Here is a 21022-nt window from a genome sequence, read left to right as displayed (position 1 = left end):
CCGCCAGCAACTTTCTGCTCCTTTTCCTACAGTTGCTTCCTCTTTTTTTTCTGTTTTTTGATAAATTTAATAAATCAAGCGATCAAGCGGCCTGGACTGGGCTGAAATGCAATCGCTTGTGTATAATAGATGGCATTTTATTTATGTGCGAGCCGGCCTAATGAATGCTTATTAATAATGCGATTAAGTTCAAGCAGCTCGGGCTAATCGAAGGCCCGCATAAGTATGCTACGATTTATGGTATCGGAAATCAAAGCGTCTGCAAGTATAATTCAATTTCAGTAACTGCTTGTAAAACACACACACACACACACACACAGATACACACTTAAAATGCACACAAAATGAGAAAGGACAACTGTAGACACTTGAGTACTTGCTGTTGGCTCCGTATTTACTTTTGCGCAAGAAAAGGGTTTTATATGACCGTGCTTATCTGAACGGACACAGCCTAGGACTCTCTGGCAACAACAACAACAGCAACAAAATAAAAAGAAAGAAAGGGTAAAGTAAAGGACAATGGCGGCCTTTGTTCGCACAGCTGTTGGCGCGGTTTAAAGCTCGTTAGCCAGCAGCTCCTGTTGCGGTCGAGCGCTGTAGCAACATTTTGGGCAGAGCTCGGCTCGACTCGACTCTGCTGCGCCAATTTCAAAGTCGTTCTCGAACTCAGCAAAGATAATAGAAATACGACCGCAAATATGGCCCAGCGAATGGCTGGAGTGGGCGAAGCGAATGATTGCGGCTTGCGGTGGCTGTGGCAACGCCGATGGCAGCGGCAACAACAACAACTTCTGCTGCTGCTGCCGCTGCTGCTGCTGCTGCTGTTGTTGTGGCCAAGGATTAATACCAAAGCTGATTAGATTGTCAAATGCGACAGCTTGGCCGTTGAGTTTGGGCCTTTAACTTACGAATGCAGATTGTAGCAGGCAGAGGGCGAGTCTCAGCAGCAGCAGCAGCAGCGGCAGCAGCAGCAACAGATATAGCAAAGCCAGTTGAGACTATAACATAATCAGAATTTGAACAGTTTCAACTGCAGCACAATGCAAAACGTGAGCTGCAAACTGAACAGCTGCAAATGCAGATGACTGAATGCTCTTACAAATTCTAAAAGGATTTACTTAGGGAATTTTTCAATGGATTTCTAAGCAAAATTTGCAGACTACAATTGAAATTTGCAGATTGCATTTGAGATACTGCTCAGTCCCAAAATTTGGAAAACAATTTTAACACACGGGCTGTATATAAAACAACAACAAAGTAGGGAAAACATAAAATATAAAGTATAAAATATAAAATATAACATATAGAATATAAAATATATAAAATATAAAATATAAAACATAAAATATAAAATATAAAATATAAAATATAAAATATAAAATATAAAATATAAATATAAATATAAAATATAAATATAAAATATAAAATATAAAATATAAAATATAAAATATAAAATATAAAATATAAAATATAAAATATAAAATATATGAAATATAAAATATAAAACATAAAACATAAATAGAAAATATAAAGCAATAAAAAAATTTATTTATTTAATATATTGCCATATAATTAAAAATTAAATTCATATTACGTATACGCACCGGCTCCCCACATTGACATATTTCAAATCAGAAAACAAATAAAAAATTCAGTATACGCAACATAATTCCCGCTAAATAATTTTGCTTAGCTTAAAAAGGCCTAGACAAAGTTAATAAACGGATTTAAATACCCCGAGAAAAGGGCAACCGTAAGTACAGCGCTTATAAGCTGCTTTGCATGTGATTCAGTGAGGAATTAGAGGGCTTAATTAAAATGTGGAAACCAGAGGCCGTTGGCTTATAGCTACAGCTGATGAACGACAGATGGAATATGATTGAGAAACAGCTTTTAGTAGCTCACTCTAAAATCTATCCGCTTGCCATCTCTTGCCTTATATCTCCATTCGGATTGGCTTGCCCTGACGGCGAATCCTAAGCTGAAGTAACTTAATCAAAGTCCTGTCTATGCAAAAATGCGCCGTTATTATATTTAGACACATTTTTCGTTGAATGATCGATGTTCATACAAATTCGTGTTGAAATTTAATGAACTCTGCAGTCAAATTGAATCAAATATGCAAAAGTCCGTCAACTTGTTGGCCTTTAGTAACAGAGTGAAGTACTCGCTCTCTCTCTCTCTCTCCCTCTCTCTCTCTCTCTCTTCCAACAGCTACTCAATTACTTGTGAATGTAGCTCATAGCTTTTTCTGCTTTCTTCTTCTTCGTCTTCAGTTATTATATCATGCTGCTCCTGCCTAGACCAATCAGTCACTCGAGGCTTTGATTTTTTGGGTCGAAACTTTCGTTCAAGCAACAGCAAGCGAAATTTCTTGGCCCATCCGAGTTATGGCCAAAAGGAAAGCAGCAGCAACAGCAGCTAGTTGTTTATTTTGGCTTTGCACTTTTGTTGTGGCAACATTTGTGCAGAGTTTCGAGCTCCAGGTTCGCCCACACCCCTTTGGCTCAACCCGTCAGCCATCAATCAAAGCCCGGCTAAAAACTTGCCCGAAAAATGAAAGAAAAAAACGCAACAGTTCGTTGAATTTAATATTGCCAAAGATGCGAGGCAATCAACTGGAAATCTCTTTACCCGCTGACCACACCCACTGGCCATACAGATATACAATTGTGTACATGTACACATGTATGTGTGCATGTTTCATAATCGTCAACTTGAGGCTTTAATAAAACCAAATTGTGATCAGTCGTCGCAGAGCTGGCCAAAAATTGTATTCCTAATGGATTATTATGTGCGGTGGCTGTGTGAGCGTGGGTGGTGGCTGGAGAGGCTGTTAAGAAACCACACCAGCTGGCACATATGTGTGTGTGTGTGCGTGTGTGTGTGCGTGTGTGTTGATGTGTGGGTGTGTGGCTTAAGAGTCTGTTGGTTTTGCACTTGCGAGTTAATTCCCTTTACTTGGTCGTAAACTTTACGCATTCACTGTAATCAAATTTTATGAAAATGCTCTGTGGATGGCTCTTTCACCCCAAACCCGCCGCGGCACATTGTTCTTGTTCTTTGTTATTGTTGTTGTTGTTGTCTGTGGGTTGAGTTATCGCTGTTCGGATTTCTGTGGCGCTGTGAATGAAAATTTTGCGGCATAGATAATTAAATAATAAATTGTTGTAATGTCTACATTTCGCACACTCTCTCCCCATCACACCCCCTCTCTCTGCGAGTTTGCCTGCCTCTGGTGCTGCTTTCTGCGTGTCTGCATCGCATGAAAAGGCCATAAATGATTTATATGCACATTGAATGCGCCAACAATAGATTTAATTTAACGATGTCTTGGCGTCGACGCCATTTTGGCTTTCGTTCCGCTTGCCAAATGCTTCCAAGTCCTGTTGCTGCTTCGCCTGCAGCTTCTGTCTCACTCTCTCTCTCTCTCTCTCTCTCTCTCTCTCTCTCTCTCTCTCTCTCTCTCTCTCTGTCACTCTCACTACTGCTCTTTCTTTCTCTTACAGTTGCTGCTGTTTGAGGTAATTACGCGTGAATGCGCGACGGGGGAAATGTTGCGGAAGCCATTGGCATATGAAACATCAACATCAATATGCCCCACACACACACACACACTCACACACACACATGCAATTTTAGATCTAACTCATATTCCATATGAGCAAATTAATTTTACACTAACACTCAACTGTTGTATGTGAGTAATGCATGGGAATTAGCTGGCAGAATTATGCATAGAAGGAACTCAACTGCATTAGTCGAATGTGTGTGCGTATAATTACAACACATCCATGTTTGATCTAGCTCCGATGGCTTAATTGTCTAGTTTATTTGCAAGTGCCTAGAGTAATTTATAGTATCGCATTCAGGCTATTAAGTATTTAAGTAGCCTGCCTGCCAAATATCATGGCTACTGAGCTCAGTGAGAGCAAATGGAAGACAAGATTCAAGATATTTTGCTTGACTGAAATACATTTCTATTCCATTTCGCTTACATTAACGATTTCTAAATATTATTCTACCTTTGCTATTAGTTAAAAGTATCAATAGTCTCTCTCTCTCTCTCTCTCTCTCTCTCTCTCTCTCTCTCTCTCTCTTACATTTTATGTCTTAATTGCCTTTCGGCAGCAACGGCAACAAAAATATCGCTGCATTTGCACTTTAATCGTTTTATGCGCCATTTTGCACATTAAACGAGTTTGTCAGGTAAGTGATGGAGCTCTCTCCCGCTCTCGTCGTCGCTCCCTCTCACTCTACTGTATAGGGTTTCAGCTGAGCAGGCACTATTTTATTTTCTCATATACACCAGCCGTCCCACTCGCACACTCTCAGCTGAGCATGGCCTGGCAGTGCCATAAATTGTAGTTGGATCACGCGCCATCACGCTCGCCGTTGCCCGCTTGGACACTGCATTCCGGCCGTGTGCATTCCGTTGTTTAGAAAACTATTTTTGTAACTAGCTGGCATTCCTTGCCTCAGAGCTTCTACTTCTACTTCGTCGTGGAAGATGATGGAAAGGCGATGCTGTAAAACAGCTGACATTTCACTTTTCTGATGCGATTACGCAGTGGCCGCTAGTTCAGTTTGTGTGTGTGAAGCGGTTGTGGGAGCAGTGTTGCCGAAACTTTTTCAGTAAAAGTAGCAAAACCAAGGGCTGAAAGTAGCTAGAAGTAGCCAACTTTCTTCTAAAATAGCTGAAAAAGTAGCAAATAAGAAAACAGTGCTGTTTTTTTTCATAAAAAGTCAACTTTATTAATTTAATTCCGATAATATCTCATCTATGACCACCAACTGGTAATTTTCACCATTGTCGCTTTTATAATTTGCCTTTTTAAGGTAGTTGAGTGGAGCGCTATACTCATAGCAACATTTGCCATGTCGGCGTAATCCATATCTTTTGTAGACATACAATCTTAATGAAACTTTCAAAACGTGATCATATAGTTAAAATGTGTGTACATTCCAAAGCACAAGTCTCTAGTACTTGAAATGCGTTTTTTACAAAATGGCGGCGAAGAGGGTGTGGTATCCAAAATTATACCCTGATTTCCCATTTTCTGATTAATTGATAAGAAATGAATTTTGCATAACATATTAGAAAGTCTACCTATTCTTCAGTTGTAGTATTAATTCTACACAAAACTTAGTACATTTAAATCATTTACATTTAAAAAGTATCGAATCCAATTTTGTTATAAGTTCGCTTGTATTTTAGCTAAATGTAATATTTGAAAATAGCCAGATTTGTAGCTAATAGCTGTTTGAAAATTTGTGTAGCAATCGGCCTTAAAAAGTAGCCAGATCTAGCTACAAAATAGCTGATTCGGCAACACTGCTGTGGGAGAGGGAGACGGACAGAGGGCTAGGCAGTTGCCTGCTACAACACTGTAAATTGCTTACGGTCACGTACCAAGCTGCCTGCTGTCTCTCAGCGCGACAAGAATGTGCAAGGAGGAAAGAGAACAGAGCACCAAAAAGATGGCAAGAGGACAGCAACAACAACAACAAAAAAGAAACAAAAAAATGGTGCCAAACTTAATGAAAATGCCAACGCGTCGCCATTTTGGCCGCAGAGTCGCAGCTACGCAGTTCCCCCTCAACCGCTGCCCCCCGCGAGGCTCAAGGCCTTTCCATAATATGTTATTTTACATGCGTTTTAGCGAAAGTGTTTCCACTGTATGCGCGTAAGACTGTGTCTGTGACAATCTATATGTGTGTCTGTGTGTGTGAGTGTATTGGCATTTTTGATTTCTTGCTCCATTTTTTCTATTCTTGGTACGCCATTTTTCTTCTATTTTGCTGCCGTTTGGCATTTGCATATCAAGATAGTGTCATTAAATTTGCATATTTTGGATAAATTTAAATTCTTTGCATGTCTCTCTGCTCTGTTCCATTTCCCTTCCCTTTCACCTTCTACTTCATCTGCTGCTGCTGCTGCTGTTTGCTCATTTTGCTCATTCTTCAAATTTCGCTTGACTTTGTTGCCGCCATTGTTGTTGTAATTTATTGTTGTAGGCATATGCAGAGAGCATTGTTTACACACTGTACGTGTGTGTGCATGTGTGTGAGTGTGACTGAGAGTATGAGAGGCATAGAGAGAGTGGGTGTCACTTGTTCTGCTTGTTGTCGTCATGCATCATTTGTTTAGTCCTTTAGTCCTTTGTTATGTGCCAATGACGTAGATGCTGGAGGGGTGATATGCGGGCCGGGGATAGGAGGCGTAGACCGGGATAATGCTCATGTGTGGGTGTCGCACTTTTATGTTGCGCACTTGTTGAGAATATTAATTTTATTTAAATATTTCAAAATGTCACCGAGCTGCTGTCTCAACAGTTTCTGGCGAAATTGTGCCGAGAGCTTTGCCCTCCATTTTATTGCGGACTGTATTTACGTAATGGGCAATACGAATCTTTTCTACAAAACAATGGAAGTCAAATGAGAAAGGCATCAGCCCAATTACAGCTGCAGATGACTGACAGTGATTTCCTTGATTAAACGCAATCAGGTTAGAATCTTAAATTGCTACGCAGCATACATTTTAAAATTAAATTGACATTAATCAAATATTTTTATAAGCTTTTGATTTTCATTTTAATCAAAAGAATGCATTGAATGCGCAGATCCTATTTTAAATATGCCGCCAAAGGCCCCAGCCAAAAGCTCGTTGATATGTCACCCCATATTGCACAGCAGCTGCTGTATACAGCATCAGTAGAGCCATGCACATTTATATGCACTCATACATATGTGTTGTATATACAAGCATACACATTTAATCAGCTCAGCGCAGCTAGTTTCTATTTCTATTTGTTGAATTATTTAAATTTCTATTTGCGCCGATTGCCTTTTCAAAACAGCAACAACAACAAGTGCACAACGACAAAAGCAAAACTTCTGCTTTTGCCGGCTGCCGGCCCCACAGCTGTAGCAACCGATACAGAGAAGGAGAGAGAATGAGCGTGTACAAAGAGCGCAAGCAAGCAAGCAGCAGCTGAGCAAGTGAGTGAGCACGCAAACACAATTTTGTCTTTGTTTGAGCGCACTCACATTGTTCAACGCTCAGTTTGGGTCTCTCTCTCATTTGCCGCGACTGTTTTTGCTTTTGCCGTTTCTCATCCACCACCTTTTCGCATACATTTCGTTTCGCTGTCGCCGTTGTCGGTTTGTGTGTGTTGCGCTTTTTTCGCTCGCTCGCTGCGCAAGGTATTTTGTCGTTGTAAATTTTTGCATAAATAAAAATTCATTACGCACCCGCACCGAAAAAACAAACCAAACAATTTGTAGCACCAACAGCAACAACAATAACAACAATCAACAAGCAGCAACAGCTCGGAGTCAAGTGCGAAGTGCGGTCGAGTCAATTTCTCAGTTTCTGTCTGTGTGGGCGCGCGCGAGTGCCTTCTGTGTGCATGTGTGTGTGAGCAAGCCTCAATCTCGTAATCGTAATCAACTTATAACGTGCAACAAGAGCAGCGCACAGCTGACATTCAATAGTAAGCATACACCAAACCAATCCCACCCACCATTAATGCAGTCGCCGTCGTCGTTGCCGTTGCAGTCGACGTCGCTGTCGTAACAATTTCGCCGCGGCTAAACAAATTAACAATTTTCAGCTAATTGAAAGCGAATTCAAATTTGTTTCTGTTTTTGTTATCGCATGTCATTGCACTCGATAGCAAATAGTTTAGGTATTGAACATTGCATAAAATTACAAAATAAGCAGCACAAAGCAACCGAGAATAACAGACAGGAAAACAAACGAAAAGCCAACAACAAATAACAGAGGGGCAGTGGCACTCTCCAACTGCTTGACAGTCATGCAAAATTAGTGTCAGTGTGTAGGTGTGTGTCTATGTTTGTGCATATTTCTAAAATGTTTGAAGCACACTACCTGAAAGAAAAACATAAATGTGTTTGGCTATATTTAGCAAAGTAATCTAATCAAATAAACCATTGAGCAAAATCAAGCGTGTGTTTCACTTGTTGTGCGTGCTTTGCTTTGCCTTGCTTTACTATTTCTTTTTGTTTTGTTTCATTTTGCTTTTGCCGGCATACGCTCTCGGCTCATTGTCGTCTCTCATTCTCTTTTACGCTCTCTCGTTCAGTTCGGACTGCAGCTGTCAGCAAGCAACAGCAAGCAAACAACATACGCTTACGCTCTTGAGCATTCTATCTCGCTCTTGCTCGCTGTCATTGTCCTTTTGGCGCACTGTAATTCGTATTTTTAATAAGCAACAATAATAATAAGCGTAAGCAACAAATTAATGAAAGTACCAACAGAATATAGGCAACGCGCATAGCCAAAGTCAATATTGTTGCTGAATTTTGCCGGTCAACGTCTGGGCCATTTGTTTACATATGTGTCTGTGTGTGTGTTTGGTCATTCGTCTGGCCCCATAAAAATGCAAAATTCTTGGCTGTGAGCTATTTATAAGCCATACCATTGGTCACTCAGCCGTGTGTGTGCTTGTACTATGTAAAAATAAAATAAAAAGAAAATGATATGCATTATAAAATTCTACACATGCTGCATGGTATAGCAACATAGTTGCCGCCTTCGAAGCATAAATCGGCTGCAATTAATTACAAATTAGACAGAGAGCAAATGATCTGGACAGTCGCTCTCGCTCTTATTAAGTGATGCATGGCGACGCAATCAGAAGAGCGTGTAGAGCGAAATAAAATATAACAGCTAGCCCAAACCGCTTGAAACTAAATGCAGTGTTGCCGATGTGCTTGCAGAAATGCTACTAAACGCAAAGCGTAGTGTGAATATTAAATAAGGCAGGCAAATAAATATAAAATTAGATAAATAAATAAATGCATTGCCAAGCATTTAAATCTACATACCATGTATGTATGTAGTGGTTTGCACATTTCAGTGCCAGTGTTGCAGTCGTGCTCTTGCATTTAGTACTAAATCATTGACACCGGTCCGACAAAAAGTGTCATAATTATCATATCGTTTGCTTTCAACTGTTATACGTTGCTATTGTTGCGTTTGCTTATTTGCTTTGTCCATCTCACTTTCCCAATCTTGCTATTGCTTATCAGTTACGTTTAATGTGCCATTTGCTTTGCAGTCGCATTCGTCGCGCCTGAATTTGATTGAGGAAGCAGCAGCAGCAGCATTTGCAATGCATCCACGCTATAGCCCCGCGCCGCCGCTGCACCAACAACACCAACAGCAACAGCAACCGCAGCATCAACAGCCAATGGGCGGGCCCCACCACCAGCACCAGCATCAGCAGCAGCAGGTGGTAGGGGGCGGAAACGGACATGGCGGCGGCGCACCTGTGCACATGAGGGCGCCACCGAACTCACAGCAATTGCCGCCGCAGATGCCACGATCACAGAATTATGCAAATGTAAGTGCTTAATGTTTTTTTTTTTTTTATAGAAATTAGTGTGCCTTTATTTTCGATAAATTTGTTGATATATTGAGTTTTAATGTGACTACGTAATTATTTTCATGCTTTATGATTTTCCGTTTATATACAAAATTGTTAAAAGTTAATATCGATACTGTTATCGATATATCAAACTTGTTTTACTATTTGGGGTTTGTGTGAAATCAATTGATTTTGGTCAATAGAGTTTTCGAAGAGTGAAAGGTTAACTGTAGATATTTATGGATATTCTATGTTATCCCCATTTTCCCCCTTTTCTCTGCCTGTAAATAATCGTAAATATAAAATAAATGTTTGTTTCCTCCTTATGGCTTAAATAGTCGCTTGTACGCAGCCAGCTCCACAATGAATCAATCACTCGATCAATCAAATGCATCACTGCATCAATCAAGCAATCAAGCTGGCAACCGCGCAGTCACTCATTCATTCACTCGCAAAGCTCATTCATTCAAAACGGTTGGCGTTAGCCCCTCTGCCCCGTTGCCCCTTTGCCGCATTGCCTTTTGCCTCTTTAACTGATTTCAGACTTCTGATAGGGCACGATAGTCTCGCTTTTGGCCGAAAGGGGGCGCCACACACACACACACACACACACACACAAACACCCACAGTGCAATCGACATGTGTCATACGCAGCGTTGGCCCATTTGAGTGGAAAATTGCTGCTGCTGCTGCCGCCGCTGCTGTTGCCTTGCGCCGGCAATGATACGGATTTCTATGCTGCTGTCACACTGACACACACACACACACAGACACACAGTCGCATAGTCAGCCAGCATATCAATTTCCGACACTTGCAGGCCACACAGCTTGCCTAATCTTAGCCAGCTGCCAGCTTACCTGCAATCATTACTCAAATAAATCTAAAAAATGGCTCAGCTCTTCTTTTTTCCCTCTCTCTCTCTCTCTTTCTCTCTCTCTATCTATTATTATTTCTTTTTCTTCTTCTTCTTTTTGCTGTTTTGCCTAATTTGTGTGTAGATTTCATTGCATAATGCTCGGGCATATTTTATGCATCTGCAAATGGCTAAAAAATACGCACAAAGGCCGTTTTACATTCTGTAAGCTGTTCGGCCCAACTTCTCTCAGCTCTACTACCTCTATGTATGTATATATATATATGTATATAGCTATATATATCTTTGTATTATAAACTATTCAGTAATGTTGCCGCACAATGCGGCGGGCAACTCTCTGGCTGCGTTTTAGGCATTGCCATGGTCCCTGCCATCCCGCCCAGCCGTCGCCTCCTGCGCCACCTGCGTGTCCTGCTGAGGCTCTGACTGCTTGCCTTGCTTTGCTTTGTGGCGACGTCTATTTGGCATCCTCTAATGGCCGCATGGCGTTGCTTTTGCTTTCCACGAGCGTTCCATTTAAATAGCTTTCAGCAACAACAACAACAACAAGAACAACAATGCCGACCACATCAAAATAAAAATGTAAAACTGCAAAAAAAGAAGCAGAATAAAGAACGGAATATAAAATACAAAATTGTAAACATTCCCGCTTAGTCAGCGCTGAAGTTTTCACCTAGCCAAAACAGTCTCCATATATAAATATATATCATACCTTTTTTATATAAATTTATATATCATTCTGTTCTTTATATGTACATATATATCATTCTGATTGTGAGAAAGCTTAAAGCATTGGACTTTCAATTGTCTATGGCTTATAATATTTGAACTTAGCTTTAGAGTCGTTAAAGTGTAAGTTATTAGTTGTGAATAACTGTAAAAGAAATCATGAACAATGAACATTCAGTCTGCGCTCTTTTGAGGCAGATTTCATAATCGATAAATAAAATTCGTTAGCTATTGCTATTAAGACTCCTGCTTGATTTATCATTCCCATATTCCATATCTGCTTCGGAGATAAACGGAAAAAATCGTACACACTCGTTCTCTCCCTCTCACACTCTAAGCAAGAACATTCGTGTTCTTTCCGTTTTCGTCTTTAAAGATCGTCGTTTCGGGATCGATCCGATTAACGCTCGCTCCATGAGGAGCAGTAAGTAGAGGATAACGGAGAAGTGTTTGCAAACTACTTCCCTCTCACATACACATGCACAAATTCACACTCACGCACGCTGTTATGTCTAGCGAGTTCTGTCGGGGTTCTCCTCGCTCACATACCAATACATACACACAGAAAAACCCGAAGAAACGAAACGATTTCTTCTCAGAGAAATCGTTTTCATTGAAGGTCAATTCAAATTGTCGCACTCTGACTTTTTTCTCAGTGTGACTCGTTAGTCTTATATGCGGACTCTGAGAAGCACTTGACGAATACTTACGAGCTCTTATGTGATCACATTTTTATGGTCTGTGTGTATTTCTGAAATGATCCAAACAGCACAAATTCTCGTTTATAAACTCTTTGTAGACTCTTCTTGTAGGCAATTTACTTAAATTTTAACGAAGACTTCGATTTGCTTATATTTCTTTCTCTTAATCATATGATACCTTATATAATGGTATGAGCTTGTATGAAATATACTGAAACAGATCTATCTAACTAGTCTTTAACCTAATCATAATAACAATACATCATAAAATATCTGTACATATTTAATATCATCAACTATTCAATGTTTATCATTCGATTACGCTCGCTTCTATCTTCTCTCCCATCAATTCAAAACTAAAACTGACCAAGCAGCTCTTCGCAGTTTTCTTCATGTTGTTGTTGTTGTTGTTGTTATTCTTGGCAACTCTCTTCACCTTGTTGCATGCCGTGTTTTCTTTTACTCCCGCTTGCCGCATTTTCGATGCGCCAGCTCATGTTTAAGTTTGGCCACCAAAAATTTGAGTTTGCTGCTCAAACTTCAGAGTGAGTGAAGGATATTTGAGTTTGAGCAAGTTGTTCAAGAATAAATATATACACGAATATATATACAATTATATTTGATTGGGGCAGCTGAATGGAGCTGGGCAGTAGTTAGGGCATGAATGGGAGAGCACGTCGTAATTTCTGATTAAATTCAATGTTGACAATTACCAAACGCAAAGTTGTTAAGGTAATTGCGGCTCGCGTAGGCCGAGATGCATTTCAATTGGTTACGCCTCGGCATTGGGCTGGACGCGAACGTAAAGGAAACCAAAAACGTGTTGCCTGAACTCGACTATGCCCTAACTCACTTGCTCGCTCGCTCCCTCTCTCTCTCTCTCTCGTTCTCTGTCTCTCTCTCCATCTGTCTCTCTCTCTGTACTGTTGGCTCCCACACACATGCTCGCTCGTTGCATGCGTCGCTAAGGACGCCGTCGCTTGTGCAGCCCGCTGAATGTAGCCGGCGGGGAGTCGTGCAACACACACGCCTAGTGCGTGCAACGCATGCGCCGGCTTGTGGATTCTGCAAAGTCCTGCGAAACGGCTTTTGCCGGCTTGCACGAACGCCACATCGGGTGGAGCCGAACGCTGGCGCCGACTGGCTGCCAAACGGCTGGGCACAAGTTGAACATGCAACCTTACTCAATGAGAAATTCAGAATCCATTCGACGATTGTCAAGTTAAGTTAAACGCCTTTTCCTCATTTTCGCAAAACGGAAAGCGAACTGTAAGCCAGCCAGCCAGCCAGCCAGCCAGTCAGTCAGCCAGCAAGCGAGCCGCCAAAGCCAAGCAAAGCCGAGCCGAAGCTGAAGCCAAAGCCAAAGCCAAAGCCAAAAGCCAGTCAAGTTAAGCCAAGCCAAGCAGAGCCAGTTGATCCAGCAGTCGAGTTCCGACAAGTAGTCGCCATTTTGTGTTTGCGCCTCCCAAAAAAATAAAGCAAATAAAAATTTTAAAATATTAAATAAAATCAAAATTAAATATTAATTTAATTTCAAAAATTGAATAATTAATTTCGTGGCGTATACGTAATATTCATATTGTGAGTACATTCTGTCCATAGTCGATGCGAAAAGTGAAGGCACTGTGAACTGAGTGTGTTTTGAACGTTGTCCGGGCAATCCGCAAAGAATCGTAAATCAACAAATCACCAGTATTATTTACAACAACAACAACAACAGCAACAACAATTGCTCAACGCTAGCAACACGAGATATTGGCTAAAGGTCTAAAGTCCCTAGAATTGTATTTCAAATACAAAATCGTGAGTGTTTAATAAAAGCGCAAATTTTGAAAATAAATTAAATAAAAAGAAACGAGTTTTAAACTCCAAAATAAAAAAATAAAAGTTGAAAAATATTTCCTTAAAAAACTTTTTAAAAATTATTTAACAAAAAACTACAGTATTATTTTAATAAAAAATATTTCAATTACAAGTTTTTAATTAAAAACAACTTTTCCTAAAATAAATCAAAATTTATTGAAAACTTAAGTGTTTTAAATATTTTGTGCATTAACAAGAGACAATAAAAAAAATTGACTAAAAAAAATTAATAAAAAAGAAAAAAAAAAAAATAGCGCAAATTGTGAGTGAAAAACTAACTGAAAAATAAAGAAAATATATTTAAAAATAAATTAAAAATTAAAGCTTAAACTAGAAAATTAAAAAAAATATATAGTGAATTACTAAAAAAAAAAAAAAAAAAAAAAAAAAAAAATAATTAAATTAGCGCAAAACTACAAGCTTAGCTTAAAAAATATATTAAATTAAAAATTTGCATATTTTAGTCTCTGTGTCCTTTAGTAACTATAATTGTTAAACATTTCAACTTAAAAAAAAAAAAAGACTCTTCAGTGTTCAGTGTTAGAAAAATAAAAAACGAAAAATATAATTAGTAAATGTTTTTAAAACAAAAAAATAAAAAACTCAAACGTTTAAAGAATTACTTAGCGCAAATTTGATTCGAATTTGTTCGTTGTAATTAAAGCAAATAAACAGCAAACAAAAGAAGAAAAAGAAGAAGAAGCAAAAAGCAAGCAACCAAATTAAATACTTGAGGCTAAAGGCTATAGCAACAACAGGCGCCAAACAAACAGCAAAAGCAAAATAAAAACCGAGCGAAAAACAGAGATAGAGAGATAGCGAGCGAGAGAGAGGGAAGGCAGCGAAAAGTGGAAATTAATTCACAATCAACGTGCACATCAATAGCCATTAAAATTGCGTCAATCAAGAGAAAAACCTCACCGCTGCCCACAACAACATTGACGCTAACTAATTTCAATCAGCCAGAGCAGCTACAGGAGCAGCAGCAGCAACAGCAGCAACAACAACAACAACAACAGCAGCAGCAGCAGCAGAGCGAGGCAACAGCTGCAGGTCAACAGTTGGCAACAGTTGTGCAAACAGAGCAGCAGCAAGAAGCCACAGCAGCAGCAGCAGCAGTAGCAGCAGCAACAACAACAGCAGCAGCGGCAGCAACAACAGCACCAACAACACCAACAACTACAACAGCAGCAGCAGCGGCAACAACAGCAGCAACAGCAACAGAAAGTTTGTTAACAAATTCTAAGGCTAACGCCTCGGTCAGCGTAGACAACAGCAGCAGCAACAACAACAACAACAGCAGCACCAGCAGCAGCAGCAACTCCTGCTTGACCCTAGCAGCTTTGCCGCCACCGCCACCGCCGCCCACAAGCGAAGCCACAGCAACAGCAGCAGCAACAAGCCAAGTTGCCAAGCCAAAGCAAACAACAGCAACAGCAACAACAACAGCAACAACAAGCTTAAGAGGCGCCACTGTTAACGCCGCCACGACGTCGTCCACATCGACGCTGTACACGTGCTCGAGCGCCTCATCCTCGCTGATTGCCCAGCCGCCGCCAACAAAGATATTTAAAACGGATCATCTGTGCGTAAACGCCGCCGCCTACGGTCTGCCAACTGTCGCTGCCGCCGCTGCTGTTGGCCATCCCTGTGTCTACTGTGTGATACCCGTGCCAGTGGTAAGTCGCATCTGCCCAATCTTGTCCAGCACCCAGGCCCAGACCCCAATTATCGCTCCCTCCATCGCCATCCACCCGCGTTTGCTTCTCCACTCATTTGCATAAGCACTCATCGCGCGCTGCTTTTCGTTTTCGTTTTCGTTTTCTATTTCTTTAGATTTTTCACAGTCATTAAATATTAAAATAATTACGCGTATCCTGGCCGATTGTCCTGGACCCTGCCCCTGCTCCTGCCGCCTGCCGAACATTTCCTGTAAAATGTCTATAAATATTCTTGCATCTGGGTCGTCGCTAGACTCATTATCATTTATTATCCATTGTTAAGGTGTTGGATTTTATTTAGCTTTTTGATTGTCGTCGCACGGGGTGGAAAATAAGTGGAATTAGAAATAATCTTTTTCAGAATTTATTGTGAACTGTGGAGCTGTTGGAGTTTTTTGAGTTTGTCGGAATGGACTGAAATGTATATAAAGTAAGCATGGAGAAAAAGTTGAGGAATTCATAAATTGAAGTAGGTCTTGCTAGTTGAATGAGGAAATAAGAACATTTATTTATTTTTATATATTTTTAAGGTTAAATCAAAAATATGGCTATCGATATATTTATCGATAACATAAAGCACAACTTTCTTAATATATTTTAGTTATATTTAATGTCAAAAAATATAAAGCACTCAAACTTACTTAATTTTCCTATAGCGTTCCATATTGTTTTTATAGAAAATGCTTAAACTTATTTATTAATTTTTAATTATTTAATTTTTTATTTTTATTTATTTTTAATTATTATAATTTTATTATTATTATGTTAGTATTATTATTATTATATTATTATGATTTTTTTTTTATAAAATTTAAAATTTGTAAAGCTCTTCGTGTAAATTTTGACCTACCCAACCCACTCACTCTCGCACGTTTCATGTTTTTGAGGTGTTGCATGCCAGCATATCAAGAGCCACATACTCCATTCCCCTCCAACACCCATGATCCGAAATTTCTATTGCCTCCCTCTTTCGCTTGCTCATTAAAAATGCCGCACAAGAAACAATTTGCATTCATTTGCCGTCGAGCCAAACAAATTATATAGCACGCGAGCCAAAGCGGACGCAAAGCAATCCAAAGCAGGCCAAGCCAAGTCGAGAAATGTCAGCCGCAATCTAATATCCTGGACGGCAATAGTCCAGAGCTCGGCTCTCGTGCAACCCCCTTCTGCAGTGCCTCAGCTGTCATTAGCAGCGTCAGCTGTTTGCCCACTTAAAGATTGTCCAGATAATCGCCGCAACAAATGTGCCTAATGTCAATGACAATAAAGACAAATTATATACAAATATTGGGGCAGACGTTGATAATGACACGCTGTCAAGCCAGAAGGAGAGAGAGAGAGAGAAGGAGAAGATATATATATTTATTTATTTATTTATTTATTATACACAACAACAACAACAATAACAAGAGATATGTGCACTGATTCGCAACACCTTAGCTCAGCTTTATCTCTGTCTCAGTCTCCGTTTCAGCTTGAGTCTCAGCTGCATCAAATTTGAGTAATTACTTAGATATTTTAGCTATGATAGCAAAACGCCATGACTACAATGATTATATGGGGGCTGAAGAAGAAGAAGACGAAGCAACAGCAGCAGCAGCAATATAAACAAATGAACAGCTGAGCAATTTAATAAAGTATTCATTCATTTTCATTGCTTTCTTCAGGCTTCTATTTCTTCTATTCTTTATTTTTTGTTTTTATCCAGAATCTCCTGAGCTTTTTTTAAACTGAAAAATTGCAATTGACTATACTCGTTCGCAAAGTGAGAAGAGTGTATATTAGTTTTCTACAATGTCCTGCAGGTTGGCTGATTTTGGGCTTATGTTTGTCTTTAATGTATTTGACTGTCCTCTAAGACAAGACGATTTAAGATTACGATTTTTGGAATATCTAAAGGTAATTAGACTGAAATATAGACCTGGGAATTTATATATAGTGTTATGAATATTATACATTTCTCTTGAAGTTGAATAATCTATAATCATCATTTACTTTCATTTATAAAGAAACCTAACCAATTTCGTATACTGCAGTTAGTTTTGCCCAACTGCAATATTTTTGCTTGTTTACTTATCTGTGTGCATTTCGATTTCTCACAGTGTATGCGCTTAATTTGGCCATTTCAGGCGTACTGAGATTTATGTAGGAAAGCGTTCGCCCTTTTGGCTCTGTCTGTTTCTTTCCCTCTCCCTCGCGCTGCTATATATTTTCTCGTTTTCCTTTTCGCCCTATGCTCATTTTGTTGATTTCTAATTAATTTTACTCGAAGCGAAAATGAATTGGCAAAATGCCCCAATACAAATAAGCACAAAGATCCAAAATGAACAACAACAACAAAAGCAACGAGAAAGCAAGTAAGAAAAAAAACCCAACAGGAGAAAAAAACTAAACGACTCATATAAACATTTTTCTCTTCGTTTTGTTCTTTCACTTGTTTATTTTTCACATACTTGAAGCCGAACTGCAGTTGTGTGTTAATTTATGCTGATTGTTAGTTGTACTCTTAGGATAATTAAAAACTACGAAAAAAATAAAATAAAAAAATAACAAAACAAAACACAGAGAATTTGAAATAAAGGCCAAAACAGTTATTGATTGTTACGGTCGAGTGAGCTTAATAAATGAAGATTGAAGATTTGAGCGAATGCTGTGAAATGGTAAAATAGCAGAAAGAATATTTAATTGTGTCTGGGTTTTTGTAAGAGTAACGAATTGCATAGATGAGAGAGATATTTAATGAGCTTGAGTTAATGTATAGTTGGTATAGATTTGATCAGCTCAGATCGAATTGCTGAGCACAGAAATGAGAGAATCCAAATAAGCTAAGTATTTTTGCACTTATAATAGGAAGTGCTTGAGCTATAGCGAATTCTAAAAGTGTAATGTGTGCTTCACTGGTCTCTGAGTATATTAGAGGTATATTCCCAGTAGTTCGGGTCACCAGATTAGAGATTAGCGAGCTGCTATGCTGAGCTGATTTTTTCTGATTTTTTGTGGGTCATACTCAGAGTGGCTCGAAGGTTCGAAGTTGAATGAGTGAGCTATACATATAGATCTATGATGAACTTAGACTAAGACTCTTTAAATATAAAATATTAATAATTAATTTAGAAATATTTTTTCCATGCAACATATATAGCAAAGCCAAATATAAATATTTATAAAATGTCAAAAAGCCAAGCGAATTTTAATTTAGTTATAATATATTGAAAATTAATTTAAAAAAATAAAAATAAAAAAATACTTATATACTGTTTCATCTCACTTTTTCTCTCCCTCTTTCATTCACCTCCACTCATAGCTTCCATTCCCACAATATATGCCATGCCCTCTAAATTTTATCTCAAACAACTTTTTGACCTTTGCTTAACACCAAATTTCTCTCAATTATGCTCCCCTCTAGTCCATATGCTAAATATAACTATCCACACTTATTTAAGTGCCTGTATCTATCTAGCAAATCTCTGTTAATTATTTTACTACAGCCAATCTGAATAATAAAACACTTTTTAATTTTGTACTGTACCAAGTAAGAGTAAATAGCTGCTTGCACTATGCGATCGTCGCGCAATCGCCGTCGCTTGATCTTGTGCACAAAACATGCATTAATAAAGTTGTTGATGGTGACATGAAACGCAAGGGTTAGCATTAGCTTTTGGGGGGGTCTGGCGCAGGTGGTGTGGTAGCTAAGGTAAGCTACGCACTCACTCCACACACACAGATTTGCCCCACTCTGGCAGCGTTTCAAGGACTTTTTCAAGTGAAAGAGCGTGTCGCGGCTCACGTGGCGTATGCGTGACATGGGCGCATAGCGTTCATTCTACTTTTTTTTTCCTTTTTTTTTCTGTATATTATTTTGCGGCCATCACGTGTCGCACTCTCACACACACACACACACACACAGCTGCACGCACACCTCTGGCTGAGCCATGAATATGCATTATTATTATTTTTTTTTTTAGCTCCTGCTGCTGTGGCCTGCTGAAGTGCGGCTAATTAACAGCTGACATACATTTGGGCACCTCAATGGCTGCTGCTGTGGCTGCTGTTGCTGTTGACGAGGTTAAGTGGCCCAATCCAACAGCCAGCTGATAGCCAAGTGCTGCATTTAAAGCCACTCGAGTGAGCGTTAAGTTCAAAGTTCAGCAGCAAATTGTGCGGAAAAATTCCAGTTGAAAGTTTTGATGTGCTGCTTGCGCTGTGTTTTCTTCTCACAATTTTGCATAACAAATGAGATGAGAGTGGGAGAGTGTGAGAGAGAGAGAGAGAGAGAGAGAGAGAGAGAGAGAGAGAGAGAGAGAGCTGCGCTGGTAATTGTTATTGATGCAGAAATATGGCGATTAGTGTAGGCTAGCCTATAAAACCAATTCGCTTGATGCCTGCCGGCCAATGCGCCCCCCATCCCCCCTATATTCCATGCCATTGCAAAAGTTTTGGCCCAACTAAAAAGTGAAAATTTACGCCTGGCACATTTGTTCGAGTGGGCCGCTTGGCTGGCCTGACCGGGCCGAGTCGAGCTGGCAGGAAACGTGTACGACGCCATATTGGCTAACATAAAATGGCGTTTATGATGGGCAAAGTTTCATCATTTGCAATTTACTGTGTGACCCCAAGTAGATCCCTCTCTCTTCCCCTCTCTCCTCTGTCTATCTCTTCAGCTGTCTGTCCAGCTTCCAGCAAATTTAACAGCATAAAAACTCTTGAATCCCAGCCGCCTTTCCATATCTCCCCCCTAAAACAAAGTGCAAACTGTTTTCACAAATGTTTTTCGGCTTAGCTAACATTTTGTGAATATATATACATATATACATATTTAGTAAATCTCTTATATTAAATAATTTAATGTAACATTTGCTATGATTTGGATTGGCCGTGCGTCATCTGGTTTTAGGGAGTGTTGGACCTGGACCCTGTTGAGCCAGCCAACCGGCCATTTATAAAGCTGGTCTGTGCCCTGAATTTGCTAGCTGATAACTAATTCCATGCATGTTCACAGTTGTGCAATTTAATGCCAGCGAACATTTAATTAATTTTCCAACGAAAAGAAAAAAAGTTGCAACTGCTGGACACACACACACTCACACATAAGGCCGGCCACATACATACGAGGGCGACAAAGTTTTCGCTTTTTTTGTGCCTCTCTGTGAGTTGCAAAATGAGTATATGGGTTTAGCTAAATCAAAGTCGAAATATATACATTTTTATAAGCGAAATATATATCTTATCGAAATTAGAAATAATACATAACAAAAATATATTTATATATTAAGTAAAGTATTTTACATAATGTAAAAAATTATATGATTATAAAAATTTTATTATGTACATCTATATTAAATAATACACTTGCAGAAAAATTGCACTTGAAAAAAAAATGGATTATTCTCGATACCTTCAATAAAAAAAAAAAAAATAGTTTTTCTTTTATAAATCTTCTATATTTCTCCTTACATATTACTCTTTTACTCTTTTTGCAAACTTTCTTAGAACTTTGAGCGTGCAGCATGCACTCGGTTATACCCCATTTACAACAATATTTTTGCTTGTTTTCCCAGTTTTTTTTTTTGTCGGGCTCAGAGAAAAATACTCTAAAAAGTTAGCTAGCAATTGCATGAAATGGCATTTCATTCAATTCAATTTCATGCTCGGTAATTATTTTATGCGATTTGAGGCTGAACAAATGTTCAAATAACTAATCAAGATGCCCACAAAAAAAGAAAGAAAAGCAAAAGTTT

At 39.1% G+C, this 21022-nt stretch overlaps 2 protein-coding genes across 22 annotated transcripts in view; both read left to right on the top strand.

The window, feature by feature from the left end:
• Positions 1–7134: 7134 nt before the first annotated feature.
• The window catches only part of shep (RNA binding motif single stranded interacting protein alan shepard), a 166484-nt gene continuing 152596 nt past the window's right edge, over positions 7135–21022 (top strand). For 19 of the 21 annotated variants that reach the window (XM_089466538.1, XM_089466530.1, XM_089466535.1 and 16 more), the window contains exon 1: positions 9087–9371. In XM_089466538.1, the coding sequence (XP_089322664.1) occupies positions 9141–9371 (231 nt within the window). In that variant the 5' untranslated portion in view covers positions 9087–9140. Of the gene's footprint in view, positions 7497–7551; positions 7692–9086; positions 9372–21022 lie in introns of those variants that run through there. The other 2 variants (XM_089466536.1, XM_089466537.1) reach the window with 2 other exon arrangements.
• Positions 12458–21018, top strand: LOC149269162 (uncharacterized). Its single transcript, XM_089467004.1, has 3 exons — positions 12458–12502; positions 14313–15242; positions 17090–21018. The coding sequence occupies exons 1-3, from the start codon at positions 12458–12460 to the stop codon at positions 17096–17098; spliced, it is 984 nt and encodes a 327-aa protein (XP_089323130.1). The 3' UTR covers positions 17099–21018.

Source organism: Drosophila arizonae, chromosome 4, assembly GCF_054131065.1.
Source record: "Drosophila arizonae isolate 15081-1271.41 chromosome 4, UAZ_ARI_1.0, whole genome shotgun sequence".
NCBI classification, from domain to species: Eukaryota; Metazoa; Arthropoda; class Insecta; order Diptera; family Drosophilidae; genus Drosophila; species Drosophila arizonae.
This window is presented reverse-complemented; position numbering and strand designations above follow the sequence as displayed.